Genomic DNA, 15,929 nt, shown 5'->3' on the forward strand with positions numbered 1-15,929 from the left:
CTCTCTGTCAGCCAGAGTCTTATCCAACAACAAAAAAATATCTCTGTCGAAAAAACATCCTCATCCTAAAAGTTTTCCACCAGTTTACACCTTCTTTTTGTATAATCTGGTTTTTTAATACTAGTTCTTACTGTTTCATCAAAATCTCTCCAGCTTATTTCATCAGTTTCTCCTTCCCTCAATCAAATTGCAAGCCTTCAGGTATGTCATCATCGTTAGATAACATGATTAAGGCTATGTCGCTAGAAGAAGCAGATGAGCCATTCAAATTGCCGGATCTGCCTCAGTTCTCATCGAAGGATACAAACTCTATGAGTTTAATGGGTAGGATTCTCAATCCAGTCTGTCAGAATGTCTCGGATATAGTATTGGGCATGCCCAGGAAATGGTTAATCTACAACCGAGTTAGGGGAGTGGCTCTTTCAAAAGATAGATTCCAATTCATCTTCAAATACCAACAAGATTTGGAAAAAAAATCTCACCTTGGGGGTACATACATATAACCAATGGTTACTAGTCATCGATAGATGGGTTGAAACACCTCCGCAAGAGTATCTCCAATCTCTTCTCATCTGGGTTCAAATTCGTAATATACCAGTTAATCATCATACAAGGGAAGCGATCAAGGTATTTGCAGAATTTGCAGGTCCAGTTATCCAAGTCGATTATGATCCATCAATTTCTCAGAATAAGGAATTCGTACGGGCTGAGATTCTCTTCGATGTCACGAAATCACTCCGAAGATCCAAAGGGATAGTCCTTCCTTCGGGCGAAGCTGTTACAATCCTCTATGATTATGAAAGGATTCAGAAGCGTTGTTACTTTTGCCAGCATCTTACGCATGAACGAGAAAACTGTCCCCTGTTTCTTCAAAAGCTTAAAGAATTCACAGGGAAAGATCCACAGAACTTCGTCCATGATAGAGCTACGGTCTTAGCTTCCTTTAACATTCCATCTCTGCATATTCAAGCTGAGACAGTTCAAGCTACTCCAATTGAGAAGATGATCACTCCACCTCTTCCCATGATGTGTTATGATTACACGGATACCCACACTGCAACTCATGGTCAGACTAATCATGGAACTGAAGCTCATCTCATTCCGGAGGTTTATGCTCCTCCTTCTACAAGGGATATTCCAGAACCAGAGCACCTTTATGATGTTCGATTAGACTCATCATACGTCTATGATATACTCAATTCTGAAGCGAGCACGTCTGGAACAACAAAGGCAAATTCTAAATACCGGAAAACATCCTTCAAGCCAGCAAAAAACAAACCAGGTACTCCTATCTCCTACCCTTCAATTAATTTTGAGTTAGCCTTAGATTCAGGAATTAACTTGTTGGGAAAAAGGAAAGGTTTAGCAGAAGACTCTCAAACTCATAAAGTGGCTAAGATCATAAAACAAAAGATGGTCCCAAATGAGGGACCGTCTACAATTTAATGAGTCTACTGAGTTGGAATTGTCAAGGCCTGGGACGGTCTCATGACTTGACAATTCCTCATCTCAGGGAAATGCGTAAAGAACATTTCCCTGAGATTTTTTTTTTGATGGAGACTATGAATAGTAGTAATATGTTGATAGATATACAAGAATGGTTAGGATATGATAGGGTGTTTACTATTAATCCTATAGGAAAGAGTGGAGGTTTAGCTTTACTTTGGAAAAACAGTGTAGATATCACCTTCCTTTTTGTGGATAAATCTTCTAGATCTTCATGTTAAGCTTGATTCTCTAGATTTCTTTGTCTCGTGTGTATATGGGGATCCCTTATTCACTTCTAGACCACTAGTATGGGAAAAGTTAATGCGTATTGGTATCTCAAGAAAAGAAAGCTGGTGTATGCTTGGTGACTTTAATGAAATTTTGAACAATGGAGAGAAGATAGGAGGACCCAGACGAAGTGAATCTTCCTTTTTACCCTTTGCGGAGATGCTCAGAACTTGTGACATGAATGAACTCCCTTCCTATGGTAATGGTTTCACTTGGGGGGGGGGGGGGTAAGAGAAACGACTAGTGGATCCAAAGCAAATCAGATCGTTGTTTTGGCAATAAAAAGTGGTTCCATCTTTTTCCAGCCTCTAACCAGAAATTTTTAGATAAAAGAGGATCAGATCATAGACCTATTCTCGTCAAGCTGGTATCGTCAAACAGCTATTACAGAGGAAAATTTAGATTTGATAAAAGACTTTTAAACAAACCTCTAGTTCGAGAAGCAATCTACTCAGCTTGGTTCATCTTTAGTTCTTCTACACCCCCTTCTGTTTCGGATAGGATACGAAGTTGCAGAAAGACTCTAAGTAACTGGAAAAAGGAAAACCAACTCAATTCCTTGGAGAAGATCAATCAGATTCAAACAGACTTAGAACAGGAACAATCTTCTTCTTTCCCTTCTCTAGGTCATGTCCATGCTCTTAAGAATGAATTGATTTTAGCCTATTGAGAAGAAGAGACTTATTGGAGCCAGCAGAGTAGGGAAAAATGGTTACAGGAGGGAGACTGTAACACAAAGTTTTTTCATGCTTCTGTTCAAGCAAATAGATCAAGAAACAGAATTCATGCTTTAGTGGATGGCAATGGCAATATTCAAAAATCAGAAGCATCTAAAGGAGAGGTTGCCATTACTTACTTCAAGGATCTTTTTCAATCATCTAATCCTAGAAATTTTGATTGGCTATTTCACGACTTTCAACCCAAAGTTACAGATCAGATGAATGAGTTTTTAATCAGTAAAGTGTCTAATGGAGAAATCAAAAAGGCGGTATTCTCAATCAATCCGACTAAGGCTCCGGGAGCTGACGAAATGACAGGTCTGTTCTTTCAACAGTACTGGGATATCATAGGTCCTCAAGTTACAGAAAAAGTTCAGAGTTTTTTTAACACTGGCTCCTTTACCTCATAATGGAATTACACCCAGCTCTGTCTCATTCCTAAAGTCAGGAATTCCACTCAAATGTCAGATCTTAGACAAATTAGTCTATGCTCAGTTTTTTATAAGATCATTTCCAAGATCATAGCTTCAAGACTCCAACCTCTTTTGTCTGATCTAGTATCCCCGACTCAGTCAGCCTTTGTCTCCAAACGTTTAATTTCTGATAACATATCAATTGCTCATGAAATTGTTCATGCTTTGAGAACACATCTGTTAATCTCTTCCGAGTACTTGGCAATAAAATCAGACATGTTTAAAGCCTTTGACATGATGGAATGGACTTACCTTCGGGGGTTGTTATTGGCTTTAGAATTTCATCATAAGTGGGTTCAGTGGATTATGTTTTGTGTTTCTACAGTTACCTATATCGTTCTGCTAAATGATCAGTCTTATGGTATGATATCTCCCCAAAGAGGTTTGAGACAGGGTGATCCTATTTCTCCCTTTCTCTTTGTTTTATGTACCAAAGGACTCACCCATTTATTTAATAGAGCTGAGACTGCTGGGACAGTCTAAGGAATTCAGTTTTCTAATTCTGGGCCATCTATCCACCATCTTCTCTTTGCTGATGATAGTCTTCTTAGTTGTAAAGCTTCCCTTTCCCAGGTTCACCACCTGCAAACTATCCTACGCTCATATGGAGATATGTCAGGAAAAAGGATTAATGTTAACAAATCCGCGATAACTTTTGGCTCTAATGTTGATCAGCACACTCGGAACTCTATCAAATCATTAACTGGCATACATAACGAAGGAGGTGCAGGATCGTACTTAGGTCTACCAAAATGCTTTAGTGGATCAAAGGTAGATATGCTTGACTATATATTTGATAGATTGAAATCAAAACTCTCAGGATGGTTTGAACGTAATCTTTCTTTTGGAGGCAAGGAAATACTTCTGAAAGTCGTTGCACTAGCTCTACCTGTATATGCAATGACCTGTTTTAAGCTTCCGATCACAACTTGTCAAAAACTTACCTCTGCAATGTCTACTTTCTGGTGGAATTCATTGGAACATAAAAAAAGATTCATTGGATAAGCTGGGATAAGTTGTGCTTAGAAAAAGCTCAAGGAGGACTAGACTTTAAGGATCTACAAGCTTTTAATCAGTCACTATTAGCTAAGCAAGCTTGGAGGATTTTACAACACCCTGAATGTTTGTATGCTAGGGTCATGAAAAGCATATATTTTGAGAATAGTCAGATTCTAAAAGCAGCAATGGGATATCGGCCTTCTTATATTCGGAGAAGCGTTCTCCATGGCCGTGACCTTCTAATGCAAGGGATCAAACGAATGATTGGCAATGGCCAGAATACGTTTGTTTGGACTGAATCGTAGATCATAGAAGATGAACGAAGAAGAATTCCTTTAATGAACAATATTTTCATCAATCTAGACCTTAAGGTATCTAACCTCATTAACTTCACCACGAGGAGCTGGAACGAAACTACTTTAGAGGAATTATTTTATCCCAGGGATGTGGATATCATATTAACGCATAAACCAGTGACATCAAAATCAGACTTTTGGAGTTGGATGCATACCAAAAGTGGAGATTACTCAGTCAAAACAGGGTATACTTTAGCAGGACACTTGAATAAACCGGATTCGATCTCTGAAGCTGAAATGAAGCCCTCTACTAATGACTTAAAAACCCAGGTGTGGATACTACATACTTCTTCAAAAATCAAAAACTTCATTTGGAGAGCCTTAAGTGGAGCCTTTGCTGTTGCATAAAGACTAGAAAGTAGAGGAGTCACCACATATATGAGATGTCAATTTTGTGGGCGGGAAAAAGAATCCATTAACCACGTCCTTTTCACTTGCTCTATTGCTAGACAAATATGGGCCTTATCGGAATTCCCAAACCCTGAAAATGGTTTTGATCAGAACTCTGAATTCGCTAATATCTCTTACTTACTCTCTTCAGCTAAGAATCAACAAATCCCTTATTACATTAGAATGAGTTCTCCCTTGATACTTTGGTATCTATGGAAACACAGAAATGACTTCTATTTTGAAGGAAAATCGAAGGATCAAATGGTTTTGGTTCTCAAAATACGAGAGGAAGCAATATTATGGATCAATGCTCAACGACTAGAAACCGATCAAGCTAGTTCTAAAGTCTTTGATAGAGGAAAATTTTCATTGGACTGGATTAGTCCTCCTAAATTCTGGTTGAAATGTATCATAGGAATGGCTTGGAATAAACATACTAATACTGGGGGATTTTCTTAGGTCCTAAGGGATTGGAATGGCAAGGTCAGATTGTATAGTCGACGCTCATTCTCTAATATTACAAGCTTGATAGAAGCTATATTTCAGAGTATTATGTGGGCAATTGATAGCATGATTTCTCATAAGATACATCAGGTGATCTTCTCTTCTGAAGCTTTTGAAATGATCAATGCAGTCATATGTCCTCAAGAATGGCCTTCTTTCCAATTTTATGCATCTGAAATTAGAAGATGACTCTGTTTCATAAATGAGTGGAAACTGGAAAATGCAAGTTCACATTCTAACCAAGGCGTTACCTGTATAGCCCAAAGTGTGATTCAAAAACGTTTTTTCCAATCGTATGTATCTGTTGGATCTCCAAGATGGCTTAACTCTCTATTCCTTGTGGAAGAATGGAATAATATCTAGATTTGACTTGGGTTGACAGGTCTGACCTTCTGCTAATTTTTAATGCTTCCGAAGAGGTTTGATAGACGGTTTTTTGTCTCTTCTCAATTTTTTATCTTTCAGTAAGTTGACTTTCTTTTTTCTTCCTTATCCCCCCCCCTTTTATCTTACCTCGCTTCCTTCAACCTTTTGTTTCTACTGCAGTGATATTTTTCCTTGAACCTGCAGTTCGGATAAATATGTAGTAAAACTATGAATTATTATATATTCCCTTCTCTCTCTTCATATTACTTCCTCATATAAATAACCCTTTTACTACTGTCAAACCACAACGTTTTTTCTTCCTGGAGAGACTAAATGGAGAAAGACCTATGGGAAGAAATTCAGCATCTAGCGCTAGGGATAGACGATCCAGAACTCTTAATACCAAGCTCAGACTATGAAGAAGTAGTAGCAAGCAACATGTTAAGCTTGATTGCCAGGCTACTTAACCCCGTAGACCAAAACTTGTTTGAAGTAGCGGCAAATCTTCCTACTATCTGGGGACTAGCATCTTCGGTTCATGGCAGAGTTCTTGATGACCGCTTCATTCAGTTCTGTTTCCAGTCTGAAAGCGATCTGACATTAGTGTTACGACGTGAACCATGGAGCTTCAACCACTGGTTTGTCGCCTTACAAAGATGGGATGATTTAGCACGCTTGGACTTCTTAACCTCCCTAGATCTCTTGGTTCAAATCAGGGGACTACCCCTATCTTTTGTTTCTGCCAAAACTATCCATAGGATAGCGAGATCTTTAGGGGAAATTGTGCAGATGGACTTTGAAGACTCTGTTACCAATCAAGTCTCCTTCATCAGAGTGAAAATCAGAGTCTCTATAACTGACTGTTTCAGGTTTTTCAGAAGGGCGAGGTTTCAATCGGGTGACAGAGCTATGCTTGGTTTCTAGTATGAGAAGATGGAAAAAATTTGTACCAACTGTTGCAGGATCATGCACTCGACCTGTAGGTGTCCTTTTGAACCGATGAATCATAATCCTTTCAATAATCAAGTTAACTCGGTCCACCAACGGAGAAATGAAGGAATAGAGGATTCAGATTCAGCCCCTATCTCACAACAATCAAGTCATGTTGCCCAAGTACCGGTTTTGAATCCGGAGAACCAGGAACCAATTCCCAAACAGCGATCAGGTCCTTACTTTGCTCTCGCTTTTCCTTATTTTGATTTTTCCGGAAAAGATGAATCTATAGGATCAAATCTCGAGGGTGAATCTCCTCCCAAGATGCAGTCTAAGTTTGAAGCTGGCGAATGCTCAAAGAGAAGACTGGAAGTTAATCCCAAAAAGGAACTCCCTCTGAAGAAAAGAAACAGTATATCAGACAAAGACAAAGAACTCCTCCCATATCTCCAATCAGCTCATCCACCTCGATCACTTACTCATTCTGTCAAAGTTAACTTTTTGGTGTGAATATCTCTTACTCAGAATAAGCATGATGGCCTTTGGTTTAATAAATTAGTTCCACAGTGTGAAGTTGGATGAGAACTACTAGACTCAGAATCTTTAGTCTCCTTTTGTTTTCAAAGAAAATGTCATCTCAACTCCTGTAATTTTTTGGTGTATCTTAAGCTTTAATTACTGTACGTTTCAGGTAGTTTTAAGTTTCAGTATGATGACCATGTAATGTTGTATTTTGAACTCAGCTAGGCTGATATCACCCTGAGATCCTTTTTCTTGGGTTTTAATAAAACGTTCCCTTTGTGTAAAAAAAAAAATATACTTTATTTCTGCTATTGAACCTAAATTATCATAAAATCAACCAATAATTAGATCAAAGAAAGAAAACACCGACTCATCATCCCCGTAAAGAGACAAACGAATGCAAACAAATATAGCACACAAATGTGGACATCTATTTGTACACAAGTCCGTTGCATATGGGAACATCTTCATTTAAATCTTGAAACACATTAAATATCCTGTTCGAAACTACTTTAAAGTAAAAGTAAATTATTAAATAACGTTAACTAACTCTTTTTCTTTTGTGACTAATAAAAAATAATCCAGTCTTTCTGTTTCTATTGCTCGAGGTCACAATAATATCATTTACCCTTTCCTTAACATTTTAATAATCTTTCCTTAAGTTAGTGGAATGTTTGTAATTTTTGTGTGTTTTGGGATATTATTTTTAAACAATACATATATTTGTTTTTTTTTCTTTGGAGAATTGTCCATATAATTGTGTGTATATATTTATTTTTTATAATATAAGGTTGTAAAATGATGACGTTAGCTCAGAAAGAAGATAAAAAGCGGCATTATCCTAACATGTTATAGAACATGGGTTTGATCAGAGAACCTAACGTACCAATCTTCAGGAAGGTTCGTGTTTGGTTTCGTATACAGAGAATTTGAAGTGTAAAGATACATTCCCCTCATGCTATAATGTAAAACTAAAATGGCCTCACCCTCATTATGGTCACACCCATTTAATTAGTTATTGATATATAACATAGGTAATGTTATTTTTTTCACAAGGGTGTAGTGTTATGAGGCGAAAGAAACATCAACTTTTTTAAATTAATTTTCTCAACTACCGTTGTATTGGTGAACCTATTTAATCGAGCCATTAAGAGAAGACAACACATAAACAAATAGAAAGAAACAAAAAAAATCACATAAAAGAACAATTATTCTTTTCGAATCGTGTCGGATATAGCTTTAAATGTTAGAACATAAGCTGTCCTTACAGCAATAAAATAATAGTAAAAACATACGAGCAGCCTTATTATTCCCACCACATGCACATATATACATAAGAGTCGTATTCCTAGCAAATGCACAACTACAGCTCTAAGAAACAAACATCTCTCCCTCGCTCTCTCTCTCTCCCTCTCTTTCTCTCATCAATATTAGGGTTCTTGAGTTCTTGATGGAGAAGGAAGAATGCAGCAGTAGTGAATCCGGTTGGACGACTTATATTTCGTCACCAATTGAAGTAGATGAAGAGGAGGTCGTGGACCAGGACTATCAAGAAGTGTATAACATCTATAACTACTTCAGCAAAGGCGAAACTGAAGAAGAGAGGAACAAAGATAGCGATGATTCAATGGCCTCAGACGCTTCGTCTGGACCAAATTATCATCAGCGCTATCACCAAAAGAACAAGGCGTTGGATTTGAAGAACGGGAAAAATGAAGGTAATAATACTAAGAGTAAAAATGATGATAAAAAAACTAGTAACTCATACAGGAAAAAAGAGAAGAAAAAGAGAGAAAATAAGAGTACCTATAGAATGAAATGATTGAACATTGTATATTTATGTTATAATATGTAATTAGTGTTTGTATATTGGGATATATTATTATTTCCTATTTTATTTGAGGTTTTTTGATGCCTCAAGGATAGGAAGGTGATTCATTTATTTTTTTAAAGTATGTGGGATGTGTGTTGATTGATTAATGTCTATATTGTTGTTCATGATAATGATACTTATTCTTTAATTTGTGAATCAATGTTTCTCAAAGAGAGAAACTCTCCGGTTTGTTGATCAACATCACTCTGTATTTTACTAATTAAATATCTAAAAGATTTTAGCCCATTGTAGATTCAGAAATGTTATTGATTTTTTACTTTGTAAACTATTTTGTTTCGACTTGGTTACCTTACCAATACGATTTGCATTAGACTTAATTTACGTGCATGTTCATACGAAAAATAATTAAGATTCAATAAAACGAAAAAAATCTTAACCATACACCACTTCGAAGTTCAAGATTTAAGTTTATGAACTCAATTTCAACTAGAAGATCATTATCGACAAATACTATTAAATAGACAATGAGCGACACTCAAAGATAGTAATTGATAATTATGATGATATTGATTAATGATGATGATGATGATGATGATGATGATGATGATGATGGCGACCTGTTAAAATGCAGTCATGAATTATATGTACAAATGATAAGAAAAGAGAAGGCATGTGTAGTGAGGTGTGTTTCCAGAGACAAGTTTCAATTATTGTCATATTGGGGCTTTATGTGTTTTGCCCAAAACTCTCTGAAAATCTTGTGATGATATGAATAGTTTTTGGGTGTAAAGAGAAAATGGATCCACCGCATACACATGCAACCAACATGGGAACTCTTCCTCACAAATTCAATATTTAATAATTATCATATAAAATATTTCACAAATTGAAGCAAAAAAATAATATGTTTTTTTTTTCTGTTTTTTTTTTTTTGTCTAGATGCCAGAAATTATATGCTTCCCCAATCATTATTTGGTAATCCGAATAATCCAAGTACTTCCGGATTAAGAAATTATTGTGCTTGTTGTGTGAGGAATTTTAATTTTTAAATAGTACGTTTTAAGTTCGCATGCATATTTTCTTTGCCTCAGTATTAGTATATATTACATACACTTTACAGAAGATATTACTTAGGAGAAATCTGAATCTACAGCTAATGTTTAAAGAGATTTCGTTCATATTTTTCAAAAAATATATGCAACTTCTTGATCACAAATGAGTGCTGATTTCCTTTCCAATGAGGAAACCAATATTTGGTTATGCTTTTAGAGAACTAAAACTTGGGCCTAAGTTAATTAAATAAATTACTATTAGGCTTAGGATTAGATAAATATATATAATTCTTAAAAATTTGTGTAACAGAGATGAGAAGAAAAACAGATATATGCATGTCAAACTTTATTCTTTAGAATGTTCGGAGATATAGATCTGTCACTTAAAGTCTAGCTGGATTTTTTGTGTGTGTAACTTTTTGAGTTAAATCTAGAGATTTAACTCTGGTTTTTGCATTCTAAAATATTGGTTTTAGCACGGATTTTCGCGTCTAGCGAATTCGATATTTTACAACAGTACATGTCTTGTGTGGTTTGTTTGGGAAATCCGAAATCCTACAATGAGTTTTCCTTTTTTCTTCTTTAAACTAAAATTTTGCAAAGGTGTTCTAGACTCGTTTGTTTAAGTTTTTTATGGTAGAGAAATAATTTGGTGATCGGAATACTAATGAAATTAGGATAGTTTAGAAATACTGTACTTATTTTAAAATCTTGTGGTGATTTTTGTATTGAAGGTTTCTCGTTGCATCATTGTGCGTTGTTTTCTAACATAAATCAAGCTTTCTGCACAAACGTGAACCATTAAAAAAATGGGAAAATTTGACAGAACTGTCAAGAAACCTTAGTTTGAGTTAGAATTGGTTTTCTTATTGATCGTAATACACAGGCTGTGCCTTATATACATGTCAATAGCTCTACCCTTGACCTAATTACAAAGGTATGGATATGGACTAAGATATATACGAAGTCCATATAGCCCAATACCCTCCCTCACGCTGGAACATGGAGATTACAAACACCCAGCTTGCCAAGAAACGCTTCAAACTCCTTTTGTCCTAAAGCTTTAGTCAAAATATCGGACAGTTGAGATGTAGTGTGGACATGTTTGGTTGCGATGACCCCTCGGATAATTTTGTCACAAATGAAATGAACGTCATTACCAATATGTTTCGTCCAAGCGTGATAAACTGGGTTTGCAGTAAGCTGAATAGCAGACAAACTGTCGGAGTGTAGAGTGATAGGTGTGGAGCAGTCAATACCAAACAGAGGCAGAAGTTGTTTTAACCAAAGAATTCCACTTACGGTGTCGGCCATAGCTCTGTATTCGGCTTCAATAGAAGAGCGAGACACCCGATCTTGCTTTTTAGTTTTCCAAGAGATAGGAGAACCCCCAAGTTGGATAAACCAACCAGTGAGAGAACGTTGAGTTGAGGGACATTTAGACCAATCTGCATCTCACCACGCTGAGAGTGTTAAGGCCGTATTTGCACGAAGAAGTATACCTTGTCCGGGACTGTTTTAGAGATATTGGACCACTCGTAGAGCAGCCTCCCAATGATCAGTCTTCGGAGCTTTCATGTATTGAGATAAAACGTGAATAACATATGACAACTCAGGTAAATAAGACGACCTACTAAGAGTCTATTACGAGATGGTTCAAGAAGAAGATCCCCTTTGGCGTATGCAAGCTTATGGTTTTGCTCAAGTGGAAAATAGACTGGTTTGACACCAAAAAAACCAGTTTTGGCAATGATCGCAAGGGCGTATTTTTGTTGACATAAGTAGATACCTAGCTTCCGGACTGCGGGCAATTTCGATACCAAGAAAATAACGAGATATACCAAGATCTTTCATATGAAAACAAGTGTGCAGATACTCCTTGAACAAGTGAATAAGCCGAAAAGTGCTCCCAGTTATGATCAAATCATCGACATATACCAAAACATGTAACCGAGAATCACCATTCGCAAGAGTAAAGAGAGATTGATCAGTCTCATTCTTTTCGAAACCATAGTCCAAGAGAGACGACGCAAGCTTGGCAAACCAACACCGCGGTGCCTGTTTAAGACCATAGAGAGATTTGTGAAGTCGAAGAACCTTGTTTTTATTTTCGGTTCGAAAACCCGGAGGAAGCTGCATATAGACTTCCTCATCAAGATCGACATGTAGGAAGGCATTGTGGACGTCCATTTGGTGAACTTCCCAATCCAAAGAGGCGGCCTGTTGAAGAAAGGTTCAAACGGTTACCATTTTTGCAACAGGAGCAAAGGTTTCGTTGTATTCGACACCCTCTGTTTGATAATTACCGAGAATGACCAAACGTGCTTTATGACGTTCTAAAGAACCATCAGCATTATACTTTAAACGAAACACCCATTTGCAGCCTAAGGCTTTCTTCCCTGCAGGAAGATCACCTACAGTCCATGTACCACTGTTCTCAAGAGAAACAATTTCATCCATGACAGCAAAGTGCCAGTTCTCATCTTCAATGGCGTCTTTGTAGTGCTTGGGTTCAACACCAGTTGTAATAATAAGTAAAAACTTCTGATATTTGTCGGAGAACTGACTACTAGAGATGTAATGATTGATAGGATATGGTGTGGCAGACGGATAAGGAGCATGGAGAAGAGTAGTGACATAATCATCCAATTTGGTGGGTGGTTTCTTTTTCCGGAAATCAAACCAACGCTGTTCAGGCTCCGGGTCAGCTGGTGGGTGGTTTCTTTTGGGTCAGCTTCCTCTTCCAAAGTGGTGGGTGGTTTCTTTTGCACATCAAGAAGGCGAGAAGTATCCTAAGTGTGCGAAGTCAATCTGCGCGGACGGTAAACCGGTAGATCAAACACAAGCAAAATAATTTGAAAAAGTTCTTTATTGATTCAAGAAATAGCTCGACAATTGTTTACAAGAATTTCTAATTTCCAACGTTCCACGTAGGAAAAAGCTAGTGGTTTCTTAATAGTAGCCGATTCTAGGGTTCTTAAATGCCAAAAAGAGTTAGATACTTCTCGCCTTCTTGATGTGCAAAAGAAACCACCCACCAAAAAGAGGAAGAGGAAGAGAAAAAGGAAAAGAATTTCCATTATGCTAAGGTTTTAGATTCTTTTCTCTTTTAATTAAGTTTATATTTTAAGTATATGTTTGATGATTAAAACCAAGTTTAACTGGAATTTGGTTTCTGAATCTTGATGTGTAGTGGTTTTGGATTCTTCTCTGGTCATCAGCACGATTTTGAGATGATAAACTCTATCTCATAAATCGTCAATAATTCAACCTCAAAAATCTGTCTGATTCATCTCTCCGATCAAGTAAGCTCGATTGTTTTCTTTCTAATCTGAATCGATTTGTGTAAGATGCTCTTCTGATGGGTTCTCTAGTTTAAAATGTTTTTTTTTTTTTGGATTCATGATATGATCTTTAACCTTTTATTTGTATGTGAACCCAGGATGTATTCAATCAGGGAATCATCAAGGCGATGTAGGAGTACGAAGCAAGAGTACTTGGTATATCTTGAACCTCTGCTAAGGTTAACACAAATAGTTGGTTTGATGATCTGAATCGTATTTTTTGTTATGATGACCTTGTGTTTTCTACAAAGTTGATTCTTTGAAAGGGGATATCTGGATATTGTACAAGCAGCTCATTATAGACACAACACAACACAACAGTTTCGTAGTGAGCTAGAACAAATAACAGAGTTCTCAAATCAAGGTATCATCGATCAGACGATCACATGCTCTCTCAATTTGAAAGTCAGAACTGGAATGTGCTAAGTTAATTAACTTACAGGTGAATGTGTGTGATCTGGGATGGACTCCTTAGACTAAGCAGGCGACTTAATCACTGATTCACAGGTAGATTAATCTCATACACTCATCGTATGTTATAGACTTGACTCCTAGGTTTGGTTGGTATACTTAAGTTTGGTCTCACTTTTCATAAGTTTGGTCGGGTGCTTCTTACCTATCATAAGTACATTTGCCTAGTCCCTTTGGTTGATCATTTAGGTTCTGATTAATTAAATTTGGAGTAAAGTTGCAGGTTTGGTTTGTTCAAGTTATCGATTGCATGTTTTATTTAAGTAATAGTAGAATTTGGTTATATAAGTTGTCTGTTTTGATTCTAATGTATAATGGTTAGTAATTATCACTTAACGCATGCAGAAAGACGGTACATAGAGCAGAAACAGAGATTGGACGTGCGGAAGCTAGCTACATAAGAAAAGAAGTCTCACAGTAACATGTGTAAGGAGGGTTTGGGCATGAGAAAATGAACAAGAGTGAAGATTCGTAGGGAGGTATGTGAGAACCAATTCAATGTTGCTAAAAATTAATAAAGTATTGTTTCTAAAAATTAATAAAGTTTCTTTCTTGGTATTGTTCCTAGAAATTGGACTGAGTTTTGAATGGAATTGGTCCATGTCTGCAAAATGTCGAGCTCCCAAAGGTTAGTCTCCTGCAACTTGGATGAGTTTCACCCCATAGTATTCTTATTTCTGTAACTTTCATCACATGTTATGTTTGGTTCTAACTGGTGTAAGTGATTTTTTGGTAGATATTCAAAACTTACCTTTCTCACTCACTTCAGCTTGTGCTGTGTGGAATGATGCAGGTCAAGGCATTATTCAAATGAAGCATACCACCGATCACACATCTTTCAGTGCAACCCTAACTGGTGAAAGTGAATTTTTGGTAGATATTCAAAACTTACCTTTCTCACTCACTTCAGCTTGTGCTGTGTGGAATGAATGCAGGTGAAGGCATTGTCTCTAGGAGCCATGGGTTGCACTGGAAGATGTGTGATCGGTGCTATGCTTCATTTGAATACTCATTTTTTTGTATATTCTCTTTCATCAGATTTTATTTTTTTGTATTCTTTTTTCTAACTAACAGTAGCAAGAATCAAGGTTTGATGACATCTTAAATGTGTTTCTAACATGAATCAGTACATCATTTGTTTCTATTAAGATCTTAGTTGTTGGGTAAGTTGAGGTAGAAAAAAGAACTTGCTCCATATTTAAAAATTTTGGGTAAAAAACCAATGATCAGAAACCTGTGTGTTTCTCAGGTTGTGAAGGGTCTGGGAGAGACCTTGGTTGGAGCATATCCAGGACGAGCAATGAGCTTCATCACCAAAAAAACTTACATTGAGTCTCAAACAGTAAGAAACAAAAAGATTGTATTTATCTCTTAAGTTTCAGTTATAAATGAATAGAATTTTAACAAAGTGAGTTTTTTTAAATTACTTTGTTGTAAATTTTGGGTTGTACAGATGATTCTCTACCCAATTAAGAGGATAGCTCTGTATTCTAAACCCCCAATCATATTCGGGTCAGACTCAAACAATGAGGATCTCGAGGGAAACGTAGGGGCTGGACTTTACGACAGGTTTGTTTATGTGTGTTTCTCTGTTTTCAGTCTTTTTCGGAACTCAAAAGCTGAAAAGGGTGTAATTGCTGCAGTGTGATAATGGATGAAGCGGAGGAAGTGGTGGTGGATTACTCAAGCATCACCCTTAGTAGTGGACAAAGACAAAGCCTTTCAAATGCGCCTGTTCTCAACAGAAGCTGGAAATGTGATAGAGACGCTCTATGGTTCTCCTCAAGACATGGAAGGTGTTGTCAAAGGTGGCCATATTTACATCGTCCAAGCTAGACCCCAAGTTTAAGCTATATCTTGCTATTTCTGCGTCCCATTCCCTAAGTTTTCAAACACATCTTATAATTACACTCCTGATACAAACATTGATTCATAATAAATCAGTATGTTGAAAAATCACGATTGTGTGGGGTTGTATGTAATGTAATCTTTAAAACGAATTGACTCAATACTGTTTATTTTCAAACAGGTATATGTCTTACGGCTATTTTATTAATTATTCAATTTTTTAATCTTGAAAATTAATTTTAGAAACAATTATGGGATTTTGAAGATTTTGTAGTTAAGGAAATATATAATAATTTATTCTTACACACAATTTTTTCATATATTATGGGAATCAAGAATCAA

General features: G+C 36.7%; 1 protein-coding gene, 1 long non-coding RNA gene and 2 pseudogenes across 4 annotated transcripts; all 4 read left to right on the top strand.

Moving 5' to 3' along the window:
• The first annotated feature begins 65 nt into the window (after positions 1–65).
• LOC147933094 (uncharacterized) lies at positions 66–6,728 on the top strand (annotated as a pseudogene). The gene is made up of 2 exons (XR_015575598.1): positions 66–1,282; positions 6,453–6,728. The product of XR_015575598.1 is annotated as an uncharacterized LOC147933094 (transcript).
• Positions 6,729–8,382: 1,654 nt separating this feature from the next.
• On the top strand, positions 8,383–9,067 carry LOC104732957 (protein SOB FIVE-LIKE 4-like). Its single transcript, XM_010452561.3, has one exon. It carries the CDS (start codon positions 8,489–8,491, stop codon positions 8,858–8,860), a length of 372 nt encoding a protein of 123 aa, XP_010450863.2. The 5' UTR covers positions 8,383–8,488; the 3' UTR covers positions 8,861–9,067.
• Positions 9,068–12,854: 3,787 nt separating this feature from the next.
• On the top strand, positions 12,855–13,489 carry LOC104732955 (uncharacterized). The gene is made up of 3 exons (XR_759009.3): positions 12,855–13,013; positions 13,118–13,229; positions 13,367–13,489. It is a non-coding gene; the product is annotated as an uncharacterized LOC104732955 (long non-coding RNA).
• An 850-nt stretch (positions 13,490–14,339) lies between these two features.
• On the top strand, positions 14,340–15,805 carry LOC104732954 (alpha-glucan water dikinase 2-like; annotated as a pseudogene). Its single transcript, XR_015573733.1, has 6 exons — positions 14,340–14,367; positions 14,476–14,612; positions 14,675–14,758; positions 14,989–15,081; positions 15,193–15,308; positions 15,383–15,805. The product of XR_015573733.1 is annotated as an alpha-glucan water dikinase 2-like (transcript).
• Positions 15,806–15,929: the final 124 nt, after the last annotated feature.

Source organism: Camelina sativa, chromosome 12 (genome assembly GCF_030686135.1).
Source record: "Camelina sativa cultivar CO46 ecotype springtype chromosome 12, ASM3068613v1".
NCBI lineage: Eukaryota > Viridiplantae > Streptophyta > Magnoliopsida > Brassicales > Brassicaceae > Camelina > Camelina sativa.

Excerpts from the sequence above, each read along its gene's own strand:
- LOC104732957 (XM_010452561.3), top strand. The coding sequence starts at position 8,489 with ATGGAGAAGGAAGAATGCAGCAGTAGTGAATCCGGTTGGACGACTTAT.